The sequence below is a fragment of the Gobio gobio genome (assembly GCF_949357685.1).
Source record: "Gobio gobio genome assembly, chromosome: 11".
Taxonomy (NCBI): Eukaryota; Metazoa; Chordata; class Actinopteri; order Cypriniformes; family Gobionidae; genus Gobio; species Gobio gobio.
Genome location: NC_137104.1, coordinates 42,059,491 through 42,084,335, shown reverse-complemented (window position 1 = coordinate 42,084,335; position 24,845 = coordinate 42,059,491). Strand labels below are relative to the sequence as shown.

The 24,845-nt window shown below is 39.5% G+C and overlaps 2 protein-coding genes across 5 annotated transcripts in view; one reads left to right on the top strand and one right to left on the bottom strand.

Moving 5' to 3' along the window:
- The window catches only part of cgnb (cingulin b), a 31,226-nt gene extending 27,290 nt beyond the window's left edge, over window positions 1-3,936 (top strand). For all 4 annotated transcript variants that reach the window (XM_079828958.1, XM_079828959.1, XM_079828956.1 and 1 more), the window contains 4 exons: window positions 109-227; window positions 319-427; window positions 592-755; window positions 2,871-3,936. In XM_079828958.1, the coding sequence (XP_079685084.1) occupies window positions 109-227; window positions 319-427; window positions 592-755; window positions 2,871-3,003 (525 nt within the window). In that variant the 3' untranslated portion in view covers window positions 3,004-3,936. The remainder of the gene's footprint in view (window positions 1-108; window positions 228-318; window positions 428-591; window positions 756-2,870) is intronic.
- Window positions 3,937-10,750: 6,814 nt separating this feature from the next.
- On the bottom strand, window positions 10,751-19,381 carry LOC307133476 (interferon-induced very large GTPase 1-like; the record flags this gene model as incomplete). Its single annotated transcript, XM_079828558.1, has 6 exons — window positions 10,751-15,414; window positions 15,775-16,047; window positions 16,164-16,439; window positions 16,975-17,214; window positions 19,228-19,256; window positions 19,347-19,381. 6 exons carry the CDS (start codon window positions 19,379-19,381, stop codon window positions 10,751-10,753), a joined length of 5,517 nt encoding a protein of 1,838 aa, XP_079684684.1.
- Window positions 19,382-24,845: the final 5,464 nt, after the last annotated feature.

The window sequence follows — 24,845 nt, the reverse complement described above, 5'->3', positions numbered from 1 at the left end:
GGTTAGTAGTAATTAGTATTAGTTCAACACGTTTAACACTCACTCTTTGTTTTATTATGTGTTTTAAAAACTTCCATTATTCTTCTACCATGTCTCTTGGTCTCTCAGATGAAGGAGTTCAAGTCTCGTATAGCTGATATGGGCACTCAGGCGCGCCCCTCTGCTGGGGTCACGATGCTAGAACACAAGGTTCAGGAGCTGGAGGACTGTTTGCGCAGTGAAGAGAGGTACACACACTGCATAAACACAAACACACACTCCTGTCATGCATCGACACCTAACTGGGAATTAATAAATCCATTGCTTTTTGTGCATTAGAGAGAAAAACACCATTCTAGCTGCTCAGAGGAGATTGGACAGGAAACTTAAGGACGTGACGGCCACCCTGGACCAGGAGCGAAATCAGCACGCTGAACAGAGAGACCAGGCAAGCACACACACATGTAGTATTCATATACTTTAGGGTATGTACGTATAAAAAAGCTCTTTTTAATGATGTTAATTGTCATTGCTGTAAATAATTTGTAGATGTAGCTAGACCTGCGGAGGAGTGTGTGCATCTAAACAGCTGCTGTGTGTTTGTGTGTCTAGCTGTCTCTGAGGGTGAAGGCTCTGAAGCGTCAGGTGGACGAGAGCGAGGAGGAGGTGGAGCGTCTGGAGAGCGTCAGACGGAAGGTTCTGCGGGATCTTGAGGAGCAGCGGGAGATGCAGGAGGCGCTGCAGGCCAAAGTCAAAGCTCTGGAGAATGAACTCAAGTGAGTCTCCATCAAACATAAATTTAAACGTTGAATTACATCAATCCATATTGCCGCTGAAAGCTTTAGGCTACAACCTGTCTGAGAGTTGATAAAAATGTGTTCCAGTGCTGGAAAATAGAAAAGTAATCAAATGTAATCAGTTACATTACTTTAATAAAGTAATTGAAATAGTTACTCTACTTAATACTTTTTAAATCGGCTAACTTGTAATCTACAATTACATTTCCCAATTAACCTTCCCAACACTGTATGTGTATAAGACACACACACACACACACACACACACACACACTCGACGCACAGACAGACTCGCGTCAGTCTCCTGCTCACATCGAGTTCTCTTTTGCTCTTGAACAAACAATAACAACAACACAGAGAATTCTGAATATTCTCATATTAGGAGTCTTAAATTAGTTAAATAATGTCTTAAATTAACTTAAAGAGTTGTGAGGAAATGAGATGCGCATGTTCGGCAGCGGCCGATCTTAGTGACAGTAACACTGATGATGCCAGTCATTAATGTTCATCAAAGAACAATGGGAACAGAGAAAATTGAAGCTTTAATAATGATTATTCTATATTTCGTTTATTATTTATGCAGTTAAGAAAGGTGTTTGATAGCTATTACATTTTTGTATATGTCTAACAGGGAAGGGCATGGGTAAATATAACATTTATTATAATGGGTTTATGTTAAGATTGTTTTAAGTTAACTTAAATTAAAAGTTGCTTTTTTAAAGCCTAATAAATGTTGAAATTGGTAGCTTTCAGTTATACTGTAATGTAACGTCATTAATGTTTCATAGAGAAATTAGTATCAGTGATACTGGCCTTCATTAATAAAAAGATGCCATTACAACAAATATTTAAAATATGCTGTCTTTAAATTGTTTCTACATTCATTTGGAGAGTAACTGAAATGATTACAATATCAAAATATTAAAAACTTGCGATTAATTACAGAATTTTTTTTGATTAATTATTAAAAAAAATTAACGATTCCCAGCACTAATATATAGACACACGTGTATGTGTCTACGTATGTAAAATAATATAAGTATGAGTACTCTGTTAATTATTATTTATATATAAATACACACACATTCATGTATATATTTAAGATATATTTGCATGTATATACTGTATATACATTTATATAATCTATAATATATATAAATATAAATGTTTTATATATAAAAAGAATATTTTTTTTCTTAAATATATACATGCTTGTGTGTGTATTTATATATAAATAATAATTAACAGAGTACACACACATATATTATGTAAACACAAACTTTTATTTTGGATGCGATTAATCGCGATTAATCTTTTGACAGCCCTAATATATATATATATATATATATATATATATATATATATATATATATATATATATTAGGGCTGTCAAAAGATTAATCGCGAAAAGATTAATATATATATATATATATATATATTAGGGCTGTCAAAAGATTAATCGCGAAAAGATTAATATATATATATATATATATATATATAATATATAATTTTTTTTTTTTTTTTTTTTTTTATAAAATGTATTTAAAAATTAAAATGTAAATGTAATTTGATTAGTTAAAATGTAATTGTATTAGTTATTTGTTACTTTATTATTTCTTAGGTTTTATTTATAAAATGTATTTTTATCAATTTTAATTTTATATAATTTAGTTGAAACAAAGTGACAAAAAGCAGCACAGCAATATTTTGATGTAAATGCATTGCAGGGGTTCAAATAAATCTGTTTTTGAATTGGTTCATAAAATTGGACCCTTTGATTTAACCAATTCACTCAATGATTAATTATATGAAGCACTACATGTAGAATTAATTGTCAATAATATTATTTGATCAATTTGCTGCTACTCATTGGAAAAAGTATCTTGATACTGGAAAAATATACACAGTCTTGACAACATCTGAGATACTGCCACAGTCAGTAGTGTGGCTATTTTTAGGTTTACGTCCCACCATTGACTTCACACTTACTGGTTATTTATATTAACATTCGGGCCACTAGAGGGTGCACTTACAATGCTGATCTAGGGCAGATGTTGGTCTCTTTAGTCTAAAGTGTGTGATTTTACTTTTTAGGAGGAAGGTTCAGCAATCACGGCGTCCAACTCTGGGAAGCACCTTGAGTTCTGAGGAAGAGGACGGTTACTCAGACTCGAAAAGCATCACGTCTATTCTCACTGAAACGCCACTTCAGACAACCAACTGTTGAAGACTGAATGAGAAGGGGAAAATATATTTTGCACACGTTTGATTTGTGTTTTCTTGTATATGTAAAAATAACAAAAGGCATGATATTGATCGTATTAGATAGAAAAATGAAGGATACAAATGACATGAATTCAACACAGTCTGAAAAAGCTGTTGTGGACTGCTAGTCTAACAGGAAGTGATGTCCGCTGTCTTTGACAGGGGTCATTGTGAAAGATCTGTCAACCAAAAGCTCCTTTAGTATTGTTTTTGCTGGTTAATTCTGAAGGAAATTAGTTTTTTGTTCTTGCTTCTGTGTTTATGGGTGTCATGTTGTTTGTTTGAGACATTTTGCTTCTATATTTGATTTCTATAAAATGTGGTTTGGATTAAGGAATTGAACGTTCTTAATTGTATTACCAAAATTCCAAGTGGTAATGGAAAATATATAAATGAAGAAATGGATCTTTATACATGATGGATACTTTAGCTCAAAATGCTGAACCCTCAAAAATGAAATGTATGCACTAGTTTGAATAATATTGAAGGATATTTAGAAGGCTTCTTTTTGTGTTGCTTTCAAGCAAGATTACATTTCAGAAATTAACTTGCAATACGAATGACACTTTTTGTGCCAAGACAGAAAAAAGAAAACATCTTTTGATGTAATGGCTTCAAATATATAATATTTGCCTTCCGTTTTCATACATTTAGACAGCTAATAAAACTGAAGCTGGTTTTTTTGTTTTTTTTTTCGTTTTTCCAGAGACATGTTCTACTGTATATTCAGATTTATCAGTAGGTATTTACCTGATTAATAAGTAATTTGCAACTCTTAAATAACTGATTTGTGAAACAATTTCATATTACACTGTACAATATTAGATATGTATATACTGTCCTGTGTTTAAAGTTTATTCTTCCACTATACAACATAAAAGTTTTAAAGTACTTGAACTTTTGTCATGTTATTTTCCTCTCTCTCTATGAATGGACCATATGCACGGTTCTTAAGAACTTCCCCACATCTTCCGATGCATATCTTATAAAATCCCTATTTAAAAGCAAATTTTGTCAGGGTGAAGTATCAAGTGCTCACAAAAGTCTCATGAAAAATAATAACTTCTCGCGAATAGATTACACAGAAAGCAGCGCCTGCTCTTCCTTCATAAATCACTGAAGCTGTCAGTCAGTGCGAGCTTGGCACACACTCGTGAAAACTCTAGTTCCCTTTCGAGAGGTCTCTCGTATTGCGTATGGGAAAACTCCTTTTCTCGAGAATATGAAGCAAAAACTTTATTCTATAAAGTGTCTATGTAAAACGCAGTGCCGCTTCACAGCCGATAGACCAGCACGAGCTGCGCGCTGATTGGCTGTGCAGTGGGAACTGCATGAACCTATGGCGAGGCGGCAGAGAGAGCGAACCAATAGGGGTTGCTAGAATTCCCGCCGAACAAGGTCTCTAGAATTAGCATATCTAAGGCTACAAAAGACCGTGTTTTGCCATAGGAAATCAGATTTAATCTCCTTCAGCGATACCTTCGTTGACCTCCGGAATAGAAGCCCCGCCGTCGAACAGCACTCAGCGGAACTTCTCTGCAGCCCTGAGGACGTCGGATTCCCGCTCGGTCTCCGCCTTCAGCCGCCTGCCGTTCCAGCTGCGCCATCCGGCGATATATCCTTTATTTGCAACCCACCTCAAAAAGAGCGCGAGCGTTGTTACAAATGCCTCGCTTTTCCTGCTCCTCGTGCCGAGCACCTGTGTGGCATGGCTCGGACGCGAACGCGCTGAGACTGCACTCAACCAGGGCGGCTGCCCCGAGTGCGACGAGATGGCTCTGCAGACCCTTCGGGCTTGCCTCGCCAGCTTCAATGTCTCCGCCTCGACCGCGCTCCTCGGACCGCGCAATAAGAAGCGTTGCGACCAGAGGCCACCTGAGCGTTCGAGTGACTGCACGCCGAGTACTTCTCGACGTGCCTCGCTCTCGCCGGTGAAGTTCACCCAGGAGGAACAGTGCCCCTCACCTGCAGTGGCCTGTTCTGTCTCTTTCGGTGGACCAGTAGGTGATGAAGAAGAGGGGGAGGACAGCCTTTCACTGGCTGCATCTGGCAGCGAGTGGTCAGACTCTGTCTCAGAGCCCGCTTCGACGCAGACTGCCACTAACGCTAGAGCCAGCTTTGACACGGAGATGATCCGAGTGCTGACTAAGGCCGTGGAGGACCTCGGGCTCGAGTGGTCCCACCCAGCTGAAGCACCACGGAGTAGGCTGGACGAGTGGTATCTCCAAAGTCGTCGCCTTTCCTCTCCTCAAAAGCCCGCCCCCTTCTTCCCGGAGGTTCACGACGAGATGACGAAGGCTTGGAAAGCCCCCTACTCGTCGCGTGCTAAGTCTTTGTCATCTCCAGAGGATGGCAGACCAGGGCTCAACACCCCTCCAAACCATGTCGCTCCACCTCAGCTTTCGCCAGTCGAGCATACACCTCCGCTGGCCAAGCTGCTTCGGCACTCCACACCATGGCTGTCCTTCAAGTGTATCAGGCCAAACTTCTCCGCTCTCTGGATGAGTCTGTTCCTGATTCTGAGATCTTGAGGGACTTGTGCAGCGCCACTGATTTAGCCCTACCCGCAACCAAATCTAACGCGCAGGCTACCGGGAGGACTATGGCCAACCTGACCGTTCTGGAGCGCCACTTGTGGCTGAACCTCACTGACATGAAGGACGTGGACAAAGCCTCCTTTCTGGATGCTCCCATTACCTCCTCCGGTTTGTTCGGTCCGGCGGTCGTTGGCTTCGCCGAGCGTTTCACTGAGGCTCAGAAAGCGTCGCAAGCCTTGAAGCACTTTCTGCCCAAACGCTCCAGCTCTTCCTCTGGCCGCCGCAAAGCGCCGCCCCCTCAACCCGCTAACATGGCGCCGCCGTCTTCTCGGCCACGCTCGGGATCCAGGAATCGGCAGCGCTCACGCTCTGCAAGCCGTGGCAGACAGCCTGAGTCCCGGGGACCTCGACCCAAAGCTGCGTCGAGACCCGAGCCACCGAAGCCGTCCTAGCCGTAAGGGAGAAAAGAAGGTGGCCAGGTCCCGCTTCGGCTGGACCCCCACCACACTCTCTCAGTCTCACAGTTCCCTGCAACCAGGTGACTGCCGACTCAGTTTTTGCAGCCAACGAGCCCATTATCAAAAGCGCTCGCCTGCACACAAACGCCGTTCTCACGTAGACATTTTTTCTATGTAGACAATGTGCCCACTGTACAGTCAGCACCCCTACACTCAAGCACCCCTCACACAGCTCACACGCTGTCCTCTGCCAAAAATGTAATGCGCGCGCCCACTACACAGTGCACGCCGCCAAACATAAACACTATCCCCACAGTGTTGCAAGCACAAAACATATGGGTTACCGGGTCCCTATCACTAAGCGGCCTGCCTCCGATTCAAATTCAACCCCTGGCTTCACGGGCCCAGGCCTGGCAGGCCATCCCCGGTATATAAGATTGGGTGTTGAACATAATAAAACGAGGTTACTCGCTACAGTTCGCTCGCAGACCCCCGCGCTTTCGTGCCATGGTCGAGACCTCACTGAAAGGCAGCGTGAGTCACGTGCTCCGCGCCGAGGTGTCGAAACTTTTAGAGAAGGGAGCGGTGGAAACCGTGCACCCGACACAAAGCGAGTCAGGCTTTTACAGTCGTTACTTTCTCGTTCCAAAAAAGGATGGCGGCCTCCGGCCCATCCTAGACCCCAGACATCTGAACAAAGCGCTTATGACGCGCTCGTCCAAGATGCTGACAGTGAAACAAATCCTCGTGCACATTCGCCCGGGGGATTGGTTTTGCACGGTCGACCTGAAAGATGCACCGCTGAGGCTGAAAGGCATGCGGATACTCAACTACCTTGACGATTGGCTTGTCATAGCCCAATCAGAGGCACAGTTGACGATACACAAGTCCTGGCTCCTCAACCATCTAGAATGTTTGGGCCTCAGGATCAATATCGCCAGGATTTCCTTGTCTCCCAGCCAGATTATATCTTTTCTGGGTACGGTCATAGACTCAATACAGATGAGGGCGCGGCTTACGTCACACTCTATTCAGAACATGGCGAAGTCATTCAAAGCTGGCGCTTGCGTTCCTCTCAAACGTTTTCAGAGGATGCTAGGTCTTATGGCCTTGGCATCAGCAGTACTCAAACTGGGTCTATTACACATGCGTCCCCTCCAACACTTGCTTAACTCCCGCGTTCCGGCTCACGCATAGTGATCAGGCCAGTTTCGCATCAAAGTGAACCACAGCTGTGTCAAAGCTCTGGCTCCTTGGAAGGCGACCACCTGGTATCAAACAGGTGTTATGATGGGTACAGTTACGAAACGGAAAGTGGTCTCGACAGATGCGTCCAACGTAGGTTGGGGTGCCCTACACAAGGGCAAGCCAGTCTCTGGCCAGTGGGCGAATACAGAGAAAAGGCTACACATAAACTGTCTAGAGATGAAAGCGGTCATCCTATCGCTGAAAGCTTTCCTTCCGTACATAAAGGGTCACCATGTCTTGGTCCGAACGGACAACATGTCAGTGGTATCCTATATAAATCGTCAGGGCGGGATCAAATCACGCTCCCTACATTCCATGGCGAATCACCTCCTTTTATGGGCAGAGCACTTCCTGAGCTCCCTGAGGGCGGCTCACGTGCCAGGTATTCTGAATCAGGGTCCGGATATGTTATGGGGAGTGGTCCCCCGGGGAGTGGTCTCTTCACCTGCAAACGATTCAGTTGATATGGAGCACCTTCGGCGAAGCGAAAGTAGACCTTTTCGCCTCAGAAGACAATGCTCACTGCCCAATATTTTTCTCCAAACGCAGAGATGCGCTGGCCCATGTCTGGCCCAGTCTCCCTCTGTATGCTTTTCCTCCGATCGCGATGTTGCCGCAGGCCATCAAAAAGATCAAGGAAACCAATTCCACAGTGCTCGTAATAGCCCCGTTGTGGAAGAATCAAATATGGGTCTCCGAACTGACTCTCATGTCAGACACAGTCCCATGGCCAATTCCGCTGAGGAAAGACTTCTTCACGCAGGCGAAGGGGAAAATTTGGCATCCCCACCCCGAACTGTGGGCTCTCCACGTTTGGCCCATCAACCAATACCCATGAACCTTTCTAAAAGAGTTCTAAATACTATTTCTGAAGCTAGAGCACCCACAACCAGGCGGCTCTATGCACTGAAATGGTCGGTATTCTCTAACTGGTGTACAGCACGAAACCTTGATGCACGCTCGTGCGAGGTGGCAGAAGTGCTCGCCTTCCTTCAAGAGCTAATGGACGCGGGTCGTTCCCCCTCCACGCTCAAAGTGTACGTTGCCGCCATAGCAGCTTATCACGCTCAGGTCGCGGGTCAATCACTGGGGAAAAGCGAACTTATAGTATGCTTTCTTAAAGGGGCCAGAAGGCTGAACCCGCCTCACCCCCCCTCAGTCCCTATATGCAGAGACTGTCACACTGGACTAGTGGACGCCACTAGTGGACGCCATCTCTATGGCTTATAAGTCTAAAGACCTAACTTGCCCTATAGGCATTAAAGCCCATTCTATTAGAGGCATGGCCTCGTCATGGGCATGGTCACGTGGCATACCGCTAGAAGATATCTGTGCGGCGGCAGGCTGGGCCTCTCCGTCCACTTTTTTCAGATTTTATAAACTGGAAGTCCCCGCTTTACAAGCTGGGATTATCTCCATTTAATAGGTATTGCTTATCGTTATTATCTAGACCCGATGCGTCTGGTCTCCCTGTTATTCATACATGATAAGTTCTCACAAGCATGTTGGAGCTTTCATAACATGTGTTACACTATATATCTATAAGGCCCGACTATGTCCGGTCATAATTCTATATCATATGGCCCGATTCTATCCGGCCTATATACTCTTTATGTCCTCTCAAGAGACCCACTTTGTTGGTCTCCTGTGACTCACTGTTACCCATCTTATGTGCCTCAGGCCATTGGGTCAGTTAAGCACGCACGGCGTTTTAAATTGGGTTCCCATACGCAATACGAGAGACCTCTCGAAAGGGAACGTACTCGGTTACTCACGTAACCTCGGTTCCCTGAGAGAGGGAACGAGTATTGCGTAACGCGCCGTGCTTGTGCTTCTCAGGGTATCGCTTCAGTTCACTTTTTAACCTGATTTCCTATGGCAAAACAAGGTCTTTTATAGCCTTAGATATGCTAATTCTAGAGACCTTGTTCGGCGGGAATTCTAGCGACCCCTATTGGTTCGCTCTCTCTGCCGCCTCGCCATAGGTTCATGCAGTTCCCACTGCACAGCCAATCAGCGCGGCTCGCGCTGGTCTATCAGCTGTGTAGCGGCACTGCGTTTTACATAGACACTTTATAGAATAACGTTTTTGCTTCATATTCTCGAGAAAAGGAGTTTTCCCATACGCAATACTCGTTCCCTCTCTCAGGGAACCGAGGTTACGTGAGTAACTGAGTACGTTTCGTTCAAAGAATCTTACTAAAGTGCACAATAAATCTTTAATTTACAGTGTGTTGCCACTCTTTTCCCCCACGAAAGTGTGAAAACTGATGATTGAATTTAATTTGGCTGACGAAGAACACTGCGTCTTTTTTATGTCGTCTTACGTTTGAATAAATGACTGCTAGATCTGACTATTTAAGTGACTGTATAGGCTACCATTGATGCTGTTAAAGCTACCTCAGGAAGGATATTGAAGATCCTGACACACTCCAACAAGTGAAATTTGACTGGAAGTTTTCCAGCTGGCTTATATCATTGCGGAAGTTCTTAAAAACATATAGTATAGTGCATATAGTCCATTGAATGCTAAATTATTTTGTAATCCTGTATCTCTCCTTTATGTCAGTTATTTCTCAGCTTTAGTCAGTGTCTCCCTGTAGACACCATTCAGCATTTTTTTTTTCAGTCTTAGGTTGTACTTAAAATAGGCCTATAGGTTTAGCCTTAATTTATTATTGGTGTAGAGAAACTTTTAGACTTTTAAAGGTGCAGTGTGTAAATTTTAGCGATAAATTGCAACCACCCACTGCTCACCCCTCCCTTTCGAATCACATAGAAAAGCTACTGTGGATGATACAGGACAAATATATCGACGTCGGAGAGCAGTTTGTCCGTTTAGGGCTACTGTAGAAACATGACGGCGCAAAATGGTGACTTCACTGTAAGGGGACCCACAGTGTATATGGCTAATTCTAATAAAATAAAATAAAATGATACTGTGCTTTATATTATTAAATACATAAGGCCAGTTTTGTGCAAATATAAAAAATGTCAGTCTTCAGAGAGCAAATAATGAAGATAAAGAGCTTTATTGTTTATATTTCTATAATTATAATCAGTAAATGGTTATAATGTTTTCCATTGTTATTCATTCATGATTGTTTTTTTTTTACATTAAGTACACACAGAATGGGAAATGTAAAATCATAAAACATTTCAAACATTACATCGACACTACACAGTTTAAGAGATTTTCTAGAGTCAGTGTATTTACAGTGCAGTGAGAAATCTCTCAGCTACTCTAAAGCCTGATATAGTACAAAGACAAACTGTTAAGCATGTTAAAAAAGGTCATTCATTTCTTCATTGATTGTCATTCAGCAAAAAAAAAAATTCTAAAATTGCTGTCCGATATTTGAATTCCCCATAAGCCAGGGTCACATTTTATGCTCACAGGCTCAATGGCCTGGTCAGTAATTTCAGTACTTCTCAAGATCATCACTACTTGTGTTATTTACTGACATTAGCCATCGTCATTATTTTTGTGTGAATTCAATAAGAATGTATCATCCAAGCATTTATTTGCCTGCTGTACAGTGATGTTATACCAATCACGAGGTACGTCTGCTGGTTTAAAATTGTATCTCTTAGCAAATTTTGTGTTGTACTTAGCAAAGATGTACTTCCAGAAGTCAGTGGCCTCAATGCTAGTGTCAGGCTGTATCCTCCAGTCTGGATAGATCTGTCTGTATTCCTTATATGGATGCCACTGATGTCCCGTGTCTTCACAGCAGAATGTACATTCACTAGCAACTTGAGATGAGCATATGTCAGGAATTAATTTATTTGTTTGCACCCAATAGTTATTACCGATGCCCTGTGGCCGATGAACTGAGGCAAAGTGTTCAGTATGTTCTTTTCCTCCAGCTTCACACGGTGCACAGCAGAAAGGACAATTTTTCCCACAGCCAAACACTCTGCTGAAGAGCACCTCTTGAGGTCTGTTCTCTGAGAGTTTGGTTATCTTAGCCCTTATATCACTTTCTCCTCGTAGCTGATCTGCTAAGGCCTGATGCATTTTGTCTATTGATGGTTTAAGGCAATCTGCAAACTCAGCAGGGTCTGAACTGTTTAAAGCCAGAGTAGCATTGAGGTTGTCAATTGGGGTCACCAACTCTTCATCAAGACATGTGAAGACATTGGTCACAAAATTGCAGCTGTTGTTTGTCATGCTTTTTGCACTTTCGATAGCTGTTTTGAGTTGGCTGACAATTGTGTTCAGATGTTTCATCTCTAACGTGAGAAAAGCGTCTTCCTTTGAAAAATGTTCAATGATCTTCTCTGAAATCCACTCAGTTACAAACTTCTCATAATTTGCCACAAACTCAAAAATATTTTTGAAGTCTTCATCCTGAAGCAGCTGTTTTAAAAGTGAAAACTGGAAAAATGTCCGTGTGCCAAAATCAACAGCTGTTTTGCCTGTCAACATTTCATCCACAATGTCAGGTCCAAGACGTTTCTGTATGTATTCCATCACGGCAGGGGCGAAGCATTGCATGGCACACGTCTCTGCCTTCTTCTGACACTGGTCTCGTTGGTAGTAGAGGTCTTTAAAGTCAGCTAACCACTGCTCTTTGAACCTTTCAAGAGATGTCAAAGGATCGGTTCTCTGTATGTAGTCGTCATGCATTTTCTGGAAAGATCTTGCTGCAATCCCACAAATGTGGATCTTGAGAGATGCTTCAATTTCAGGGCTTATCTGTGGATCCTTGCAGTTTTCCAGTTTCTTGTCAATGAAGCACAGAAGTTCTTGTATGTCAGAACTATAGTCTGATTTTGCACTTGTTTTAGATGAAATTAATACTTTGCTCTCATTTATTATTCTTTCGCATGTCAGTTGTATGAGTTTGTGTTTTTTATCCCTCTGCGCAGGCAAAAGGGAATTCCTGAGTTTTTTAAATATATTCATTTTTACAGTCGTTGCATAAAAATTGCCAGTTCCACACTGATCTAGACTGGTGACATTTATCAGCATCTCACGTACGGCTCCACCTTTAGTTTCCAAGTTACTGTGTAAGAATCTGTATGTTTCCTTTCCCAAATCACAACTTGGTAGAGCTGTGAGGGAAAACTGCATCACAATGTCATCCCACATTTTTTCGAATTCCTCATTTAGTTGACTATCAGAGAGGTTGTTTTTTGTATTCCTGCAGGCGCTGATCAGGTTGAGCACTTTTTCTTTCATGGTATCTCTTTGATTTTGTCTTATAACTTCCACCTTTTCAATTCCTTTCTGTATCAATACAGCGTTCTCCATTTTGTTTCGTAGATCTGTCTCAGTCTCCCTTCGAAGGCATTTTGCACTATTTAAAAACTCCTCCTTGTAATTTTCAACAAGGTGAACATTTTCATCCTCACTTTCAAAGTATTGCTCAATTTTACCCAAAAATCTTTCCTCCTCTTTGTCAAGCTCATTAGTCACTTCATGTTTTAAATCAGCCACTACTCTGTCAATATTAAGTGTGTTTCTTGACTGCACTGATATTACACTCATGTTAGTGATTTTGGTTTCAGATTTTGTGTACCAGCCAATCATGTGCTTCTTGAAGGCCCATTCCCAAGTGTTAAACTCAACACAAAGTTTGGAGTACGCTTCAGCGACGAGGCTGTTGCGAAAACTGAAAATAAAGTTTTCAAACTGGACAGCCTTCCAGAGACTTCGTATCCATTCTTCAAATTCCATGAAATTCTGTGCTGGGACTTTTGTTGCCTTCAAAATATGAAGTATCCCATCCTTCAACTTCCTCACCTCCTCACTGTAACCGGTACTAACAGGTGCCATTGGGGGAACTCCAAGCCACAATCCAGGTATGTACCAGCTGTTTCCATCAATGTTATACTCTAGAATGTCTGTAAACTTCTTGTTTTTGCCAAGTTTCTCCATTTTAGCAGCTGCTTGTGTCATTTCATCTAGTTGTTTCAAGAGAATCTTTCTCTCTCTCAAGGTCTTTTCATAGACCGCAACATCTGCAGTGTTTTGATGCACAAAATGACAACAAGGCTTTTTCCCCACCTCTTTCATCCGTAGAAAGGCATGGACAACGATTTGCAAAGTGTCTTTCATTTCTGTAGCATTTTCCATGGCGATGTTGACAATAGTGATGTCACTAAGCCCAACAACCACAGTCGCAAGTTCATTATCATGCTCGTAACTATTAGCTAGTTTCGCCAACTCTGGAGATTTTAACCCCTCAGTGTCAATCACAAGGATATAGTCACACTGAAGCTCTGCTCTGAATTCCTCAGATACGCCTATTAGAAGCATGAAGGCGCCTCTTGTGCATCTTCCACTGCTAACAGCAAACTGAATTCCAAACATTGTGTTGAGGAGAGTAGACTTGCCAGTGCTTTGGACTCCTAAAACTGTTACAACTCGTATCCGGTTGTGAGGTGCTGTCAGGTTGTTAAGTGCCGTAAGAACATCTCTAATCCACGTCAGTGGAATGTTTGATGCCTCTCCGTCAATAAGTTCTAGAGGAAACCCAGTCAGCATCAATTGTGCACATATTTCTGGCAATTTCTTTAGGGCAGTGTGCTTTTTATTTTTTTGTGAGTGTGTTGACTCATAGAGTTGACTCAACTCTCTCATGAAGTGTTGGACTCCTAAAGAGCTGCTGGCAATCTCATTTTCCAGATCTCTGAGACGTTCTTTATCTTCTGTGGAATTCTTACATACTTCCCTATACTGTTCATCAAGCCTTGACAGATGCTTTCTTGTTAGATGATCTAAATTGATCTTCATCCATTTGAGAAAATATAACTGCTCATCTGGGGAGCAGCTCAGGCCGGAGATGAAGTGATATATTGTTTCTCTCATGTCGCTGCTTCCTTGTTTCTTTTTTAGTTTCTGGAATTGACTTTTAAGTTCACTCTTGTAGTGCTCAATGTTTTGTTTCTTTGCCTTGAGTCGACACATCTCTTTCTCCAGTTTGGATATCTCTTTCCATAGTTTGTCTTGCAATGACAGTTCCTTCGTTTTGTATTCTGGTATATTTGTAATGTCTCGTGTGATCATGTCTGCTCTTTTCTTTGCATTTTGACAAATGGTATTGTTTTCATCGACAAGAATCCCCAGATCTGGTGCAATCTTTGACATCTTTTCCATACTGATTTTAGTAGAATCTGCAAGTATATCAACAACAGCCTTCTGTAGTGTATCAACAAACTTAAAATCATTCATGTTTCTATCCCTAAGGATTTTGGAGTATGGTTTGAACTTTGTCAAATTGTCTCCTGATGTTGAACCGTCTGTGGTGCAAACCAGAACCAATTTTGATGTAATTTGCAGGGATTCAAGAAATGTCTGATTTGAGTCTAAATCATCACAGAACAGAAAAACTGCAGAGGATGTTTGGCTCAAGAAGTCGAATTGGGCCTTAAATGCAGAAATATCTCCACGGAGATTAGCTACGGCCACTGGCTCTTTAAATTTGTCAATAGTTTTCTTCCCACCAGGGAGATACCAGCTCATCTCAACAAGCCCATTAGAGATCTTTCTTGGAATGTTGCCATTTTCCAGTTCCTTGTGGGAAAAAGTGTCATGATGATGCTGATTGTTGCTGAGGAGTTTGTTCAAAAACTCAGATTTGGACACACTGCTTTTTCCTAGTCTGACGAAAGAGATCAGGGGCAAATCAGTTAGCACAATACTGTTTTCCTCCAACCTGTCCTCTTCCAACGAATAAGATCTGAACTGTTTTGTTATGTCCCTCAAGGCCCAAAGCATCAGAGTGCACTCCTTCGTGTCGCAGTTTGGCAGCAGCAAAGGCACAGAGAACTGACACATTGACATTTTTAGAGCCATTTCTTGCTGGAGGAAAGGATCAGCACAGTGGAACAGAGCTGTGATCAAATCTAGCGGATTGATTCCTTTCTGATCTTCATAGAAACCAGAGTAACTGGAGCTAGTTGTTTCAGAGTTACGATTTGAGGCACATTTTATAATTCTGGCTGATGAATTGACCATCATGAGCTTTCTGAGGAACAGCCACGGCAAAGATCTAAGACTATGTGCAGTTTGGTCCTCATCAGACAGTTTCCTTAATTCCAACACGGACTGTAAAGACAGTTTATTCTTCAGGTGGTTTTGTAGTCCCAGATCAGTTAATACAGATTCCATATTTACGTCTGCAATTCAAGGTTATACAGTTTATATATCGGTTTCAAATCATGGTAAGAAATGGATGTGTGAAATGTTTCTTTCTCTGCTGTAAAAGACCAGCATATACTGTATGTTGTGGATGCTGGTGCCCCAAACAATTCATTTGAACAATTTAAAATGCACTCAGGATACTCATTTGATCAGTTCATGCATATCTTGGGGTTTGAAAATGTGAAAACTAGCGTTGTGCTCAACTGTTTGAACTACAGAAAGCACCAAACCAGTACTAACAACATAAACCAACCTAGATCCGTTTGGATGTTCATGCTGGTCTTTTCAGCAGGGTCATATTGGTCTTATTATTTGATTAGGGAAAAAATACTCACTTGTGCGATGTGTGATTTTAACTGGAGTGCTCTCAAGTTTTGTGCCATTTAACTCAACTACAGTGTAGACAGAGAAGGAATATTCAGTTCCTGGTTTTAAATGTAACACATTAACCTCTGCCTGATCTGTAAATGATTCCATTGCATCGGCGTCACTTCTCCATATCACCCTGAATCTGTGAGGAATCTTGTCATCAATGATAGGATCAATCCATTTCAGAAAAACTGAAGTAGCATCATTTTTTATCTGGATGTTTTCAGGTGTGAGTGGCTCTGTAGGGGATTATAAAACATCGAAATCATTTTGTGCATAGCAATTCCTTTTGCACATTCATTAAATATTATGAAAATGCATCGGCTGTATATGAGCTCCTAATACCGTCACTTACTTGTGTGTATGATTAAAATGTCTGATTCACTCTGTTTGCCATTATTCAGTATGGTGTTTATTGTAGCTTTGTATTCAGTAGCAGGAAGAAGGTCTTCCAATAAAATTGTATTTTCATTTGATTTCAAAGTCACTGATTCTGTTTTCTCTTCATTTTTATACATAATCACTTGGAATTTGTAGAGACTGGGATCCATTTTTTGAGGTGGCATCCATTTTAGTTTTACAGTTGTTGCATCTTCTGACACATATTCAAAATTCTCAGGTGCTGGTATTGCTTCAGGGAAAAAAACAAACAATACATGAGTAAATAAAGAATAAATAATGCCACCCACCTTTGTGACTTTTTGTGTAAGTTATATTGTTACATCAGTAGGTGGCGACAAGACTTCATTCACTCAACCGATTTGTTCAAAGACACTGATTCATTCAAGCTTCTCAGGTGAGCAACTGAGCATTATTTTTTCAATAATTTAATTTAATTTAATTATTCCACATGTTATTCGGAACAGCAACAATCCTGCTTTTCCCATATCGCTTAAATAGAGTGCAATGTATCCTTGAGGAGTGTTTTCAAATTTAAGTAGTCACTATAGATGAGATATCTACTGCTATAAATATGAAGAAACTAATGAAATTAAAGTGTAAAAGAGTTATAAATTATAGTGTAAGGAGAATTAGACATTTCCATCTTGTTTTTATTTTATTTAAATGTTCTTCTCTATTGTGATGTATATCAAGTGAAAATCTGAGCTTCTCAAACAACAAAAAAATATTGAATGGTGTCCATCGAGAACTTGCTGTAAGTTTACCTGTACACACAGATGCAGAGAAACTTTTCTTTTCCTCAACCGCCACGACTTTGATGTTATAACTTGTGCCAGGTGAAAGCTGTTTTATCTCAAAATGGTTTTCATGTGTTGTTTTAGTAAAATCTTTTTCTTCATTCTTCCATTCGATTTGGAATTTTTGTTGTCCATTTGCAGCCACATCTTGATCTCCCCATTCTAAGCGCACTGAGTGCGGGCCTACATCAGTGAATCTAATGTGACCTGAGGGAGGGGAATATTTGGAAAAGAGTTTAAGCATCAATTCTTTTTTTACAAATGAAGTGTGGAAGTGTACATAAATGAAAATCAGATTATTTTGTTTTTAACCCTCTGGTGCTCTTCAGTCATTTCTGACAGGACAATTTTCTGTTTTGAAATGTAAAAAATTACAGCTTCATCGGAATGATATTAAATTTGTTGACTTTTCTTGCATTAGGTATGTAAACACAAAAGAAAATTGGGGTCATGATTCGAGCATGCTAATTGGTCGTAAAAAAAAAAAAAAAGTAGCGTTCATTGTCTTCGGTCATAAATGACCGACCATAGGAAATGAGTGGGAAATCGGCAAAAACACAAAAATTCACAGAATATTTGTGTGTACAATCTACAAATCGGCCACAATGCTGAAAAAAAGTACACAGCTGTAAAGGGCTGACACTCTAAAACATCAAGAGTGTGATATTGACACATCCGCTCACACACACACACACACACACACACACACACGCACACTTATACACACACACACACCTATGAAAAACTGAACCTATGAACCACATTTGGAATTTTTAAAAATCACAGCTTCATCAGAATTATATGAAACTGGTGACTTTTCTAGCATTCGGTATGTAAACACACCAAAAAATTTAGGGCATGATTCGAGCATGCTAAGTGGTCGTAAAAAAAAAATACTCCCACTTGTGCTCTTCGGTCAAATATGACATCATAGGAAATGAATGGGCAATCTGCAAAAACACAAATTCACAGAAAAAATCTATATTTCTAACAAAAAAAAAAAAAAATCTAAAACTTTATAATAAATAGTCTTTGAGATTTTGAAAATATATATTCAAATCCATCACCAAAAAATCATTAAATGTGTTCAAAACAGAACTAGGGAATTCTCCATAGAGGCCTAGTGATTACACCCATGGTTGCATGATTTCTTAAATAATTCCAAAAGAGGGCGCTAATCTGCCTTCAAAAAAATATAACATTTATTTTGCCACGAGTGTAGTCTAGCAACTCTCGGTAGAGCTGAGAGCTGGAAAAACCAAACTCTGGTCAGGCCAATCACAGCGTGTGTAGAGTCGGTGGGCGGGCTTAACATAATGACGGCACGTCACGGCAGAATTGCGGAGGTTCTGCGTGCTACTCGTAAACAAAGCTGACGAACAGCGGCCTTTTGAATCGGTTTTGGCCGCGACTCTGGAAGACTTGGAGTTAAGCTTTTCTTTGAGAAAAGAACAAAGAACGGCACTGAAGTCATTCTTAAGAAAGGAAGATGTGTTCGAAGTTTTGCCTACCGGATACGGCGAAAGTCTATCAACTAAAGTTAGCTCGGCTTCACATTTTTCTTCGCTCTGATTGGTTGTGGCGGTCATGGCGCTATCCAATTGCGTGCAGAGGGAATTTGAAAGACAGCCGTTTATCCCGCCCCTCGGATTGAGCCCTGTCAATGGTGAGTTTCCAGACCCAACATCTTGATGTGTGTCTGGCTTGTCAGGCTACCTAGTCTCTATTTTAACCTGAAATACTGCAATAATAATAATAAAAAATTAAGAAAATGTAAAAAAAGAAAAATAATAGACCATAATTATTGCATAAATATTAAAAAAATACCATCAAATAATCTCAAAATACAAAATTAAAAAGAAAAAATATTATTGAAGAAAAATAAATTGCATTGGTTTTACTGGGGTGGAGGAAGTTTAATTTGTAGGTGTCCGGTTACTTATGACCGGGAAGACAACCAATACAACCCCTAAACGAAGAGCACCAGAGGGTTAAACGGGTGCTCTGAACACGGCCCTTCATCTGCAAACAGATGGGCCACCTACAAACTCGTGCAACCGTTGAGCCAATGTTATTGTTTTTGCCTTTTTTGTGATGCGCAAATCAAGCATTTACAGTTTTTAGGAAAATCATCCCACACACAATTTTTAGTTTACCCTCAATCTGAGAAATGAAACATTAAAGTAATACATGTAAATAATAAAAATGAATTTACTATACCTTCAGTTTCTTCTTCTGCTTCTTTATTCCTAATGTTACACAAAACAAACTTATTCCAAAAATGTCAATTCAAAATATAAATAAAATACGTTTCTCTCCAGTATTTGATTCTAGTTTACCTTTGAGAACCACTGCTTTCATCACAGTCCTCCATCTCTTGCTTCAAAGCCAGGCAGTTTTCTCTGGGGTAATATTTTAATAATAATATTGATTGGTAGACATATTTTCTCTAAGAACATCATCTAAAGATATAATACTCATTCAATATTTCAAGAATATTTCTTGTTTGTCTACTAGGTAGTAAATATGCATTCTGATTATAAAATATTTAAAACAAATTAGAGGAATATGATTGAATAAATTACTTAACTGTTCGACAATACCTCAAATTAAGAAAATAAATAATACTCACAGGTTGATTCAGTGTATTTTGAGAGCTGCATCTTCCTTGAGATTCAAAAGACAAAATGATGGTCTCTATGTCTCACTTATATACACTAACCAGTAAGGCTTTCGTTTTTATGATTTGAGCTCAGTTCCTGTCATAGGTGTGGGGGTCACTGGTCTGACTGGTTTTACTTACTGGAAACAAACAAACATTTTTGAATGTTAGGTATGAGGAAGATTTTGATAACGTATACTGGGAAAACTGTGGACGATTAACATAAATCAAAAAGCAAATTACAAACACGCTGACACAATCATTTTTTTCAGATGATGCAAAGGACTATATGTGCAGTGAGCACACACTGTTAAAGTGAAAGGTCTTTCAGAGTGAAAAGGTCTATATTTGTTTAATTTGAGCTTATTGAACTGCAGAATGGCTGAAGGTAGCTTAAAGCTGTGTGCTTCTGAACGCCCAATAGACATTAACTTGTTCCCCTCGATATGTGTGGTAGAAAAAAGCCTTATACAAAACATCCCATTGTGTCAGTATAAAGACAAGTTGAGTAAAGTTGTTTTTACACATATGCAGAATTAAACAACCTGCGATTGTGCAATATATGCCATTTTGCTTGAACTTGAAATACTGAAATATGATATTTGAGGCACCTTTACATACATCTTTTCAATAGGCTGCTTAAAAAAACATCCTTTATACATGATATTCATTTTCAAATAAGAAATAAAGTTCAAAATGAACAAGTGTTTTAATCACAATGCCTAATAGGAAAATGTAGTAGAATCCAGAATGGAGAAAAAGCATTACAGATTTTAATAGTTGATAAACTATGCTGCCCTCACCTGGCAAATGGCATTAATCAGAGAAAGTTCTTAACCCTTATGTGCTATTTGTTCTCACTTTTCTCACAACGATTTGGTTTTCACATTAAGAAAATTATTGAAAGCACCAAGAAAGTTATTGGTCTGTCAAAACAACATGAATGCAGTCAGTTGTATTGATTCAATGAAGAAGCGCCGCCAATTCACAGTAATCGGAAAAATGCTGCCTTTGTGACACACTGAACTAATGAAATCTGAAAAATTTGATGAAAAGTTGTTTCAATATGCCTTTTAAAACTTCAGAGATTGTTAGAACTTGTAAAAAACAGATACTCTAGCACTTCAACTTGAATCATTTTATGCTTTAATTCAGGCATTCAAAGTTATATTAAGTATTATAATCAAACCATGAATGTAGTACTCTGTATATGAATATATATGGGTGTCCACAGATATCCTGAAGGTGGTCACAACTGGACACGCTGAAGGAAAGACACTAATTATTGACCAGGCCTGTTCAATCAGACACAATGCTGTTTACAGTAAATCATGTGCTTCGTCATAGTTCAATCAGCTGAAATCTTTGGTATTTGGCCCTTTCTGGAAAACCTTTTCTGTGCTGGTCTAACCAGTTAGTGGTTATTAAAAGGGGAAATATCTGTAGCACATTACGCAAAAGGACATATTTGTAATACATGTTTATGTAAATGTAGTTTGAAAGAAAAGGTGATGCATTTCTGGGAAAGACAGCAATCACATTTGTCAGAAAAAATGCATATTTTCATATTATATCTGCTTTTACAAATATAGAAAAACCATTACATCAACTAATGAGTTCATACCAAGTTTACCGTTTTATAAAACACTACATTTTTTAAAAAAAAGTTAATGTACTCAATAAAAAATGTGATAGAGATGGGCATAGAAATGTTACTGAAGTGCTATCACATATCTGGAGGGTGATGATGCAATTACATTGTCCAGGCAAATTTTCAGGATTTCTGTTTAAAGGGTTAGTTCACCCAAAAATTAAAATTCTGTCATTAATTACTTACCTTCATGTTGTTCCAAACCTGCAAGACCTTCGTTCATCTTCGGAACACAAATTAAGATATTTTTAATTAAAGGGGTCATAGAATGGTACATGCACTTTTACAAGTTGATTATACGGAAATGTGTGTTGGCAGTGCCTGTACACAACCATCCTATAATGATAAAAATACATCCAGTGTTTTTTTTTAATCTCCTTATATATTTTCCCCTGTCTCAAATCGAGCCGTCTGATCGTGTGACGTTACACGGTGTACGCCCCTCCTAAGATTGTTGATTGACAGCAGCGTTTCAACACAGACCCGCCCTGAGCGAGCTGTCATCCGTCCGCCATTGTTGATACGCTGGAGCAGAATGGCGTCTAAGCGATTGTGGTGTTGTGTTGTTGGGTGTAATAACGAACACAGCAGTCATTTTGATGTTCCTAAATCCGAACCGCTGAAGACCCAGTGGCTGCTGAGTTTTGTTTTAGAAGGGAATATTCCCCCTGATCAACGTCAATGTTTGCGCGAATCATTTCTCAGCAGACTGCTTTATAAACGAGCGTCAGTATAAAGCAGGTTTTGCTAATAAGCTGCTCTTGAAAAAAGGATCGTGTTCCTGCTGCACCTCAGGAAGATGTGAGTGTAACGTTTTATTAACCTTTATATTAATCTTTGCAAATCGCTTGCACGCTTCACGATGAATGAGGCTAAAGTTTACAGGGTAAGTTACATTACGGCATGCTTTCTGTGTATGACGTTCTCAATATAATTCATAATCCCACGTTTATAATGAACAACGCGTTATGTTTGTTATTACAAACTGTGTAAGTTACTCGGGTGATAAAGTTAACGTGGTAACACTACACTAAGCTTACTTTTGTACATGGTTTATAACGGTGTCTGTTACTGATTAAGAAGTAATGTAAAAAAAAAAATCTTATAACATAACATCAATCTGTCAATGAACTAACACATCAGTAAACACATAGCAACTACGCTACTCTAGCAGTACAAAGATAGATCAAAGTGACATGACGTTAACCAACCATTCAGAAACGTTCGTCATCTGTTCCTGGTCCGACTCCGGTTCAAAATGATAAGGTTGCTTAGATGTGTCTTCAGAGACTCCCGTTGCCATTATTTCTCGAAAATATACCCTCAAATGTTGTCAAGGCAACACTCCACGTGTGTTGTGGTGTTGTGTCGGGTCGAACCGAACGCCCCACAGAGCAGAGGGGGCGGGGTGAGCAAAGCTCATTATCATTTAAAGTCACATACACTGAAATGACTTGCTGAAAACTAAGCTGGTTTTGACCAGGTAAAATGAGTGTTTTCTTACAATACTAATGAGGATTTTTAATTAAAGTATATTACAAACTTTTCATTTAGACACTAAAGAATCATATTAACTTGTACAAAAATGTCATTCTATGACCCCTTTAAATCGGTCCCTCCATTGAGACTACACAACTACCACTTTCAAGCCACAGAAAGGTAGTAAAGACATCATTAAGTAATCCATGTGACTCAAGTGGTTTAACCTCAATTTAATGTGATGCAAGTGCTTTGTGCCTAAAAAAAAACAAACATTATTTTCAAAATGTTAATCTCTAACGTGTCCATCAACACAACACAAATGCGCCGTGGTGCTCTCGTGAACGCTCGTTGGAGATTGATGTTTAATGAGATTAATTATTTGTTTTTGCCCAAAGAAAGAACTTGTGTCGCTACATAAAATGAAGTTTAAACCACTGGAGTAAAATGGATTACTTTTATGATGTTTTTGCTACTTTTCTGGGGCTTGAGAGTAGTAGTTTGGCTGTCAATGGAGGGACAGAAAGCACTTGGATTTCGTAAAAAATATTTTATTGGATTAAAAGGCACGTGGATTTAAAGGCACCGCTAGAGGTTGCCCACAGTCGCCGCTTCCGCTTTTTCCGGTCATGCGTATGTGGGGTATCGCAGCACTGTTTTATCACATTAGATACATTTGAGTGCGTTGAAAATAATGTTATAGCGCTACTCTGTGTGTTCGCTCCGCGGCTGCTTCAGTATGAGACACTTGTTGCATACAGTGCAGCTAGATCGATATTAGAATATCCTATTAATAAATGCTGGATGGCTTGTGTTGCTAAATGGCATGCAATTAATTCTAAAACATATTGTATGACGGAGAAAATGCTGTATTACTGTACAATAATTAGTTCTGACTATAAATTTATCCAAACAGTGTGCACCTGTCTAATTAAACATATAACGTTAATATAAAAACGTCTTTGGTGTTTCCATGGTTTCTACAAAATAAGACAGGAAATCGAGGGTATGGCAGGTCTGACGTCACTGATAGGCAACACACAGACACGGTCCGTGTCCTGGTTAAAATTGCTTATTTCTATGGATTTAAACATTCTTGGAAACAATTGGGATGATGTAAGTCAACAAAATATATAACACTGTTCTAGTGGTTTTTGGATATTTTATTGTGCCTTTAAGGTATTTTTTAAATTTATATAAATAAATGAAAAAATATTTTTAAAACTAAAATGAATGGGGAAAGATTTTTTTTTATTTTATATTTCTCAAATAAAAAAACGAATCAGCCTCAACACAGGACACAAATACATAGAAGTGAAGTGGCAACCCATATAGAACATCCACAATGTGGACCCCATTACAGTGTACATTAAAAACAGTCTGTTTTTTCAGTACAAAAAACTAAACCAATGGACTATTTATTGGAAGGTTTTATGGAAGGTTATTGTCAGTATTTATGGAATGTAAGCTCCCTAAAATACAAAATACACCTTAAAATTAAACTGTATATTACTAGAGTGGCAAACAGGATAAAGCCAAACAGGGCTTGAATACACAGACATTGCTCTTACATGTTAAATGTATTGTAATATGTTTCGTAATATTACTTTTAATGCTTCAAAAATTAGACACATTTGAGTGCAGTTTTGTACAGCTCAATAAACTGTGTATGCATATGGATAAGTGCTTTTTTTAAATGATGAAAAAACCATAACGCCAGACCAAACAATAAAGAAAAATACTGCTTTTTTTTGGTCAAATTAAGAACTTTATTGTTTTTTTTCTTTGTAAGGCGAATTCTACAATTATATTCAGTAAATAGTTATAAGATGTTTTTCATTGATATTCACTTATAATATATTTTACATATGTAAATTTCATATGTAAACATTTCAAACATCATGTTAGTATTATGCTAACATTGTACACTGAGAAATCTCTCAGCTATATTCTAAAGCCTGATTTGCCACAAAGATATAAATAATCATTACCATGTTATAGAAGGCCATTCAGGGTTTTTTTTATCCAAACAATGATTATCGTAAT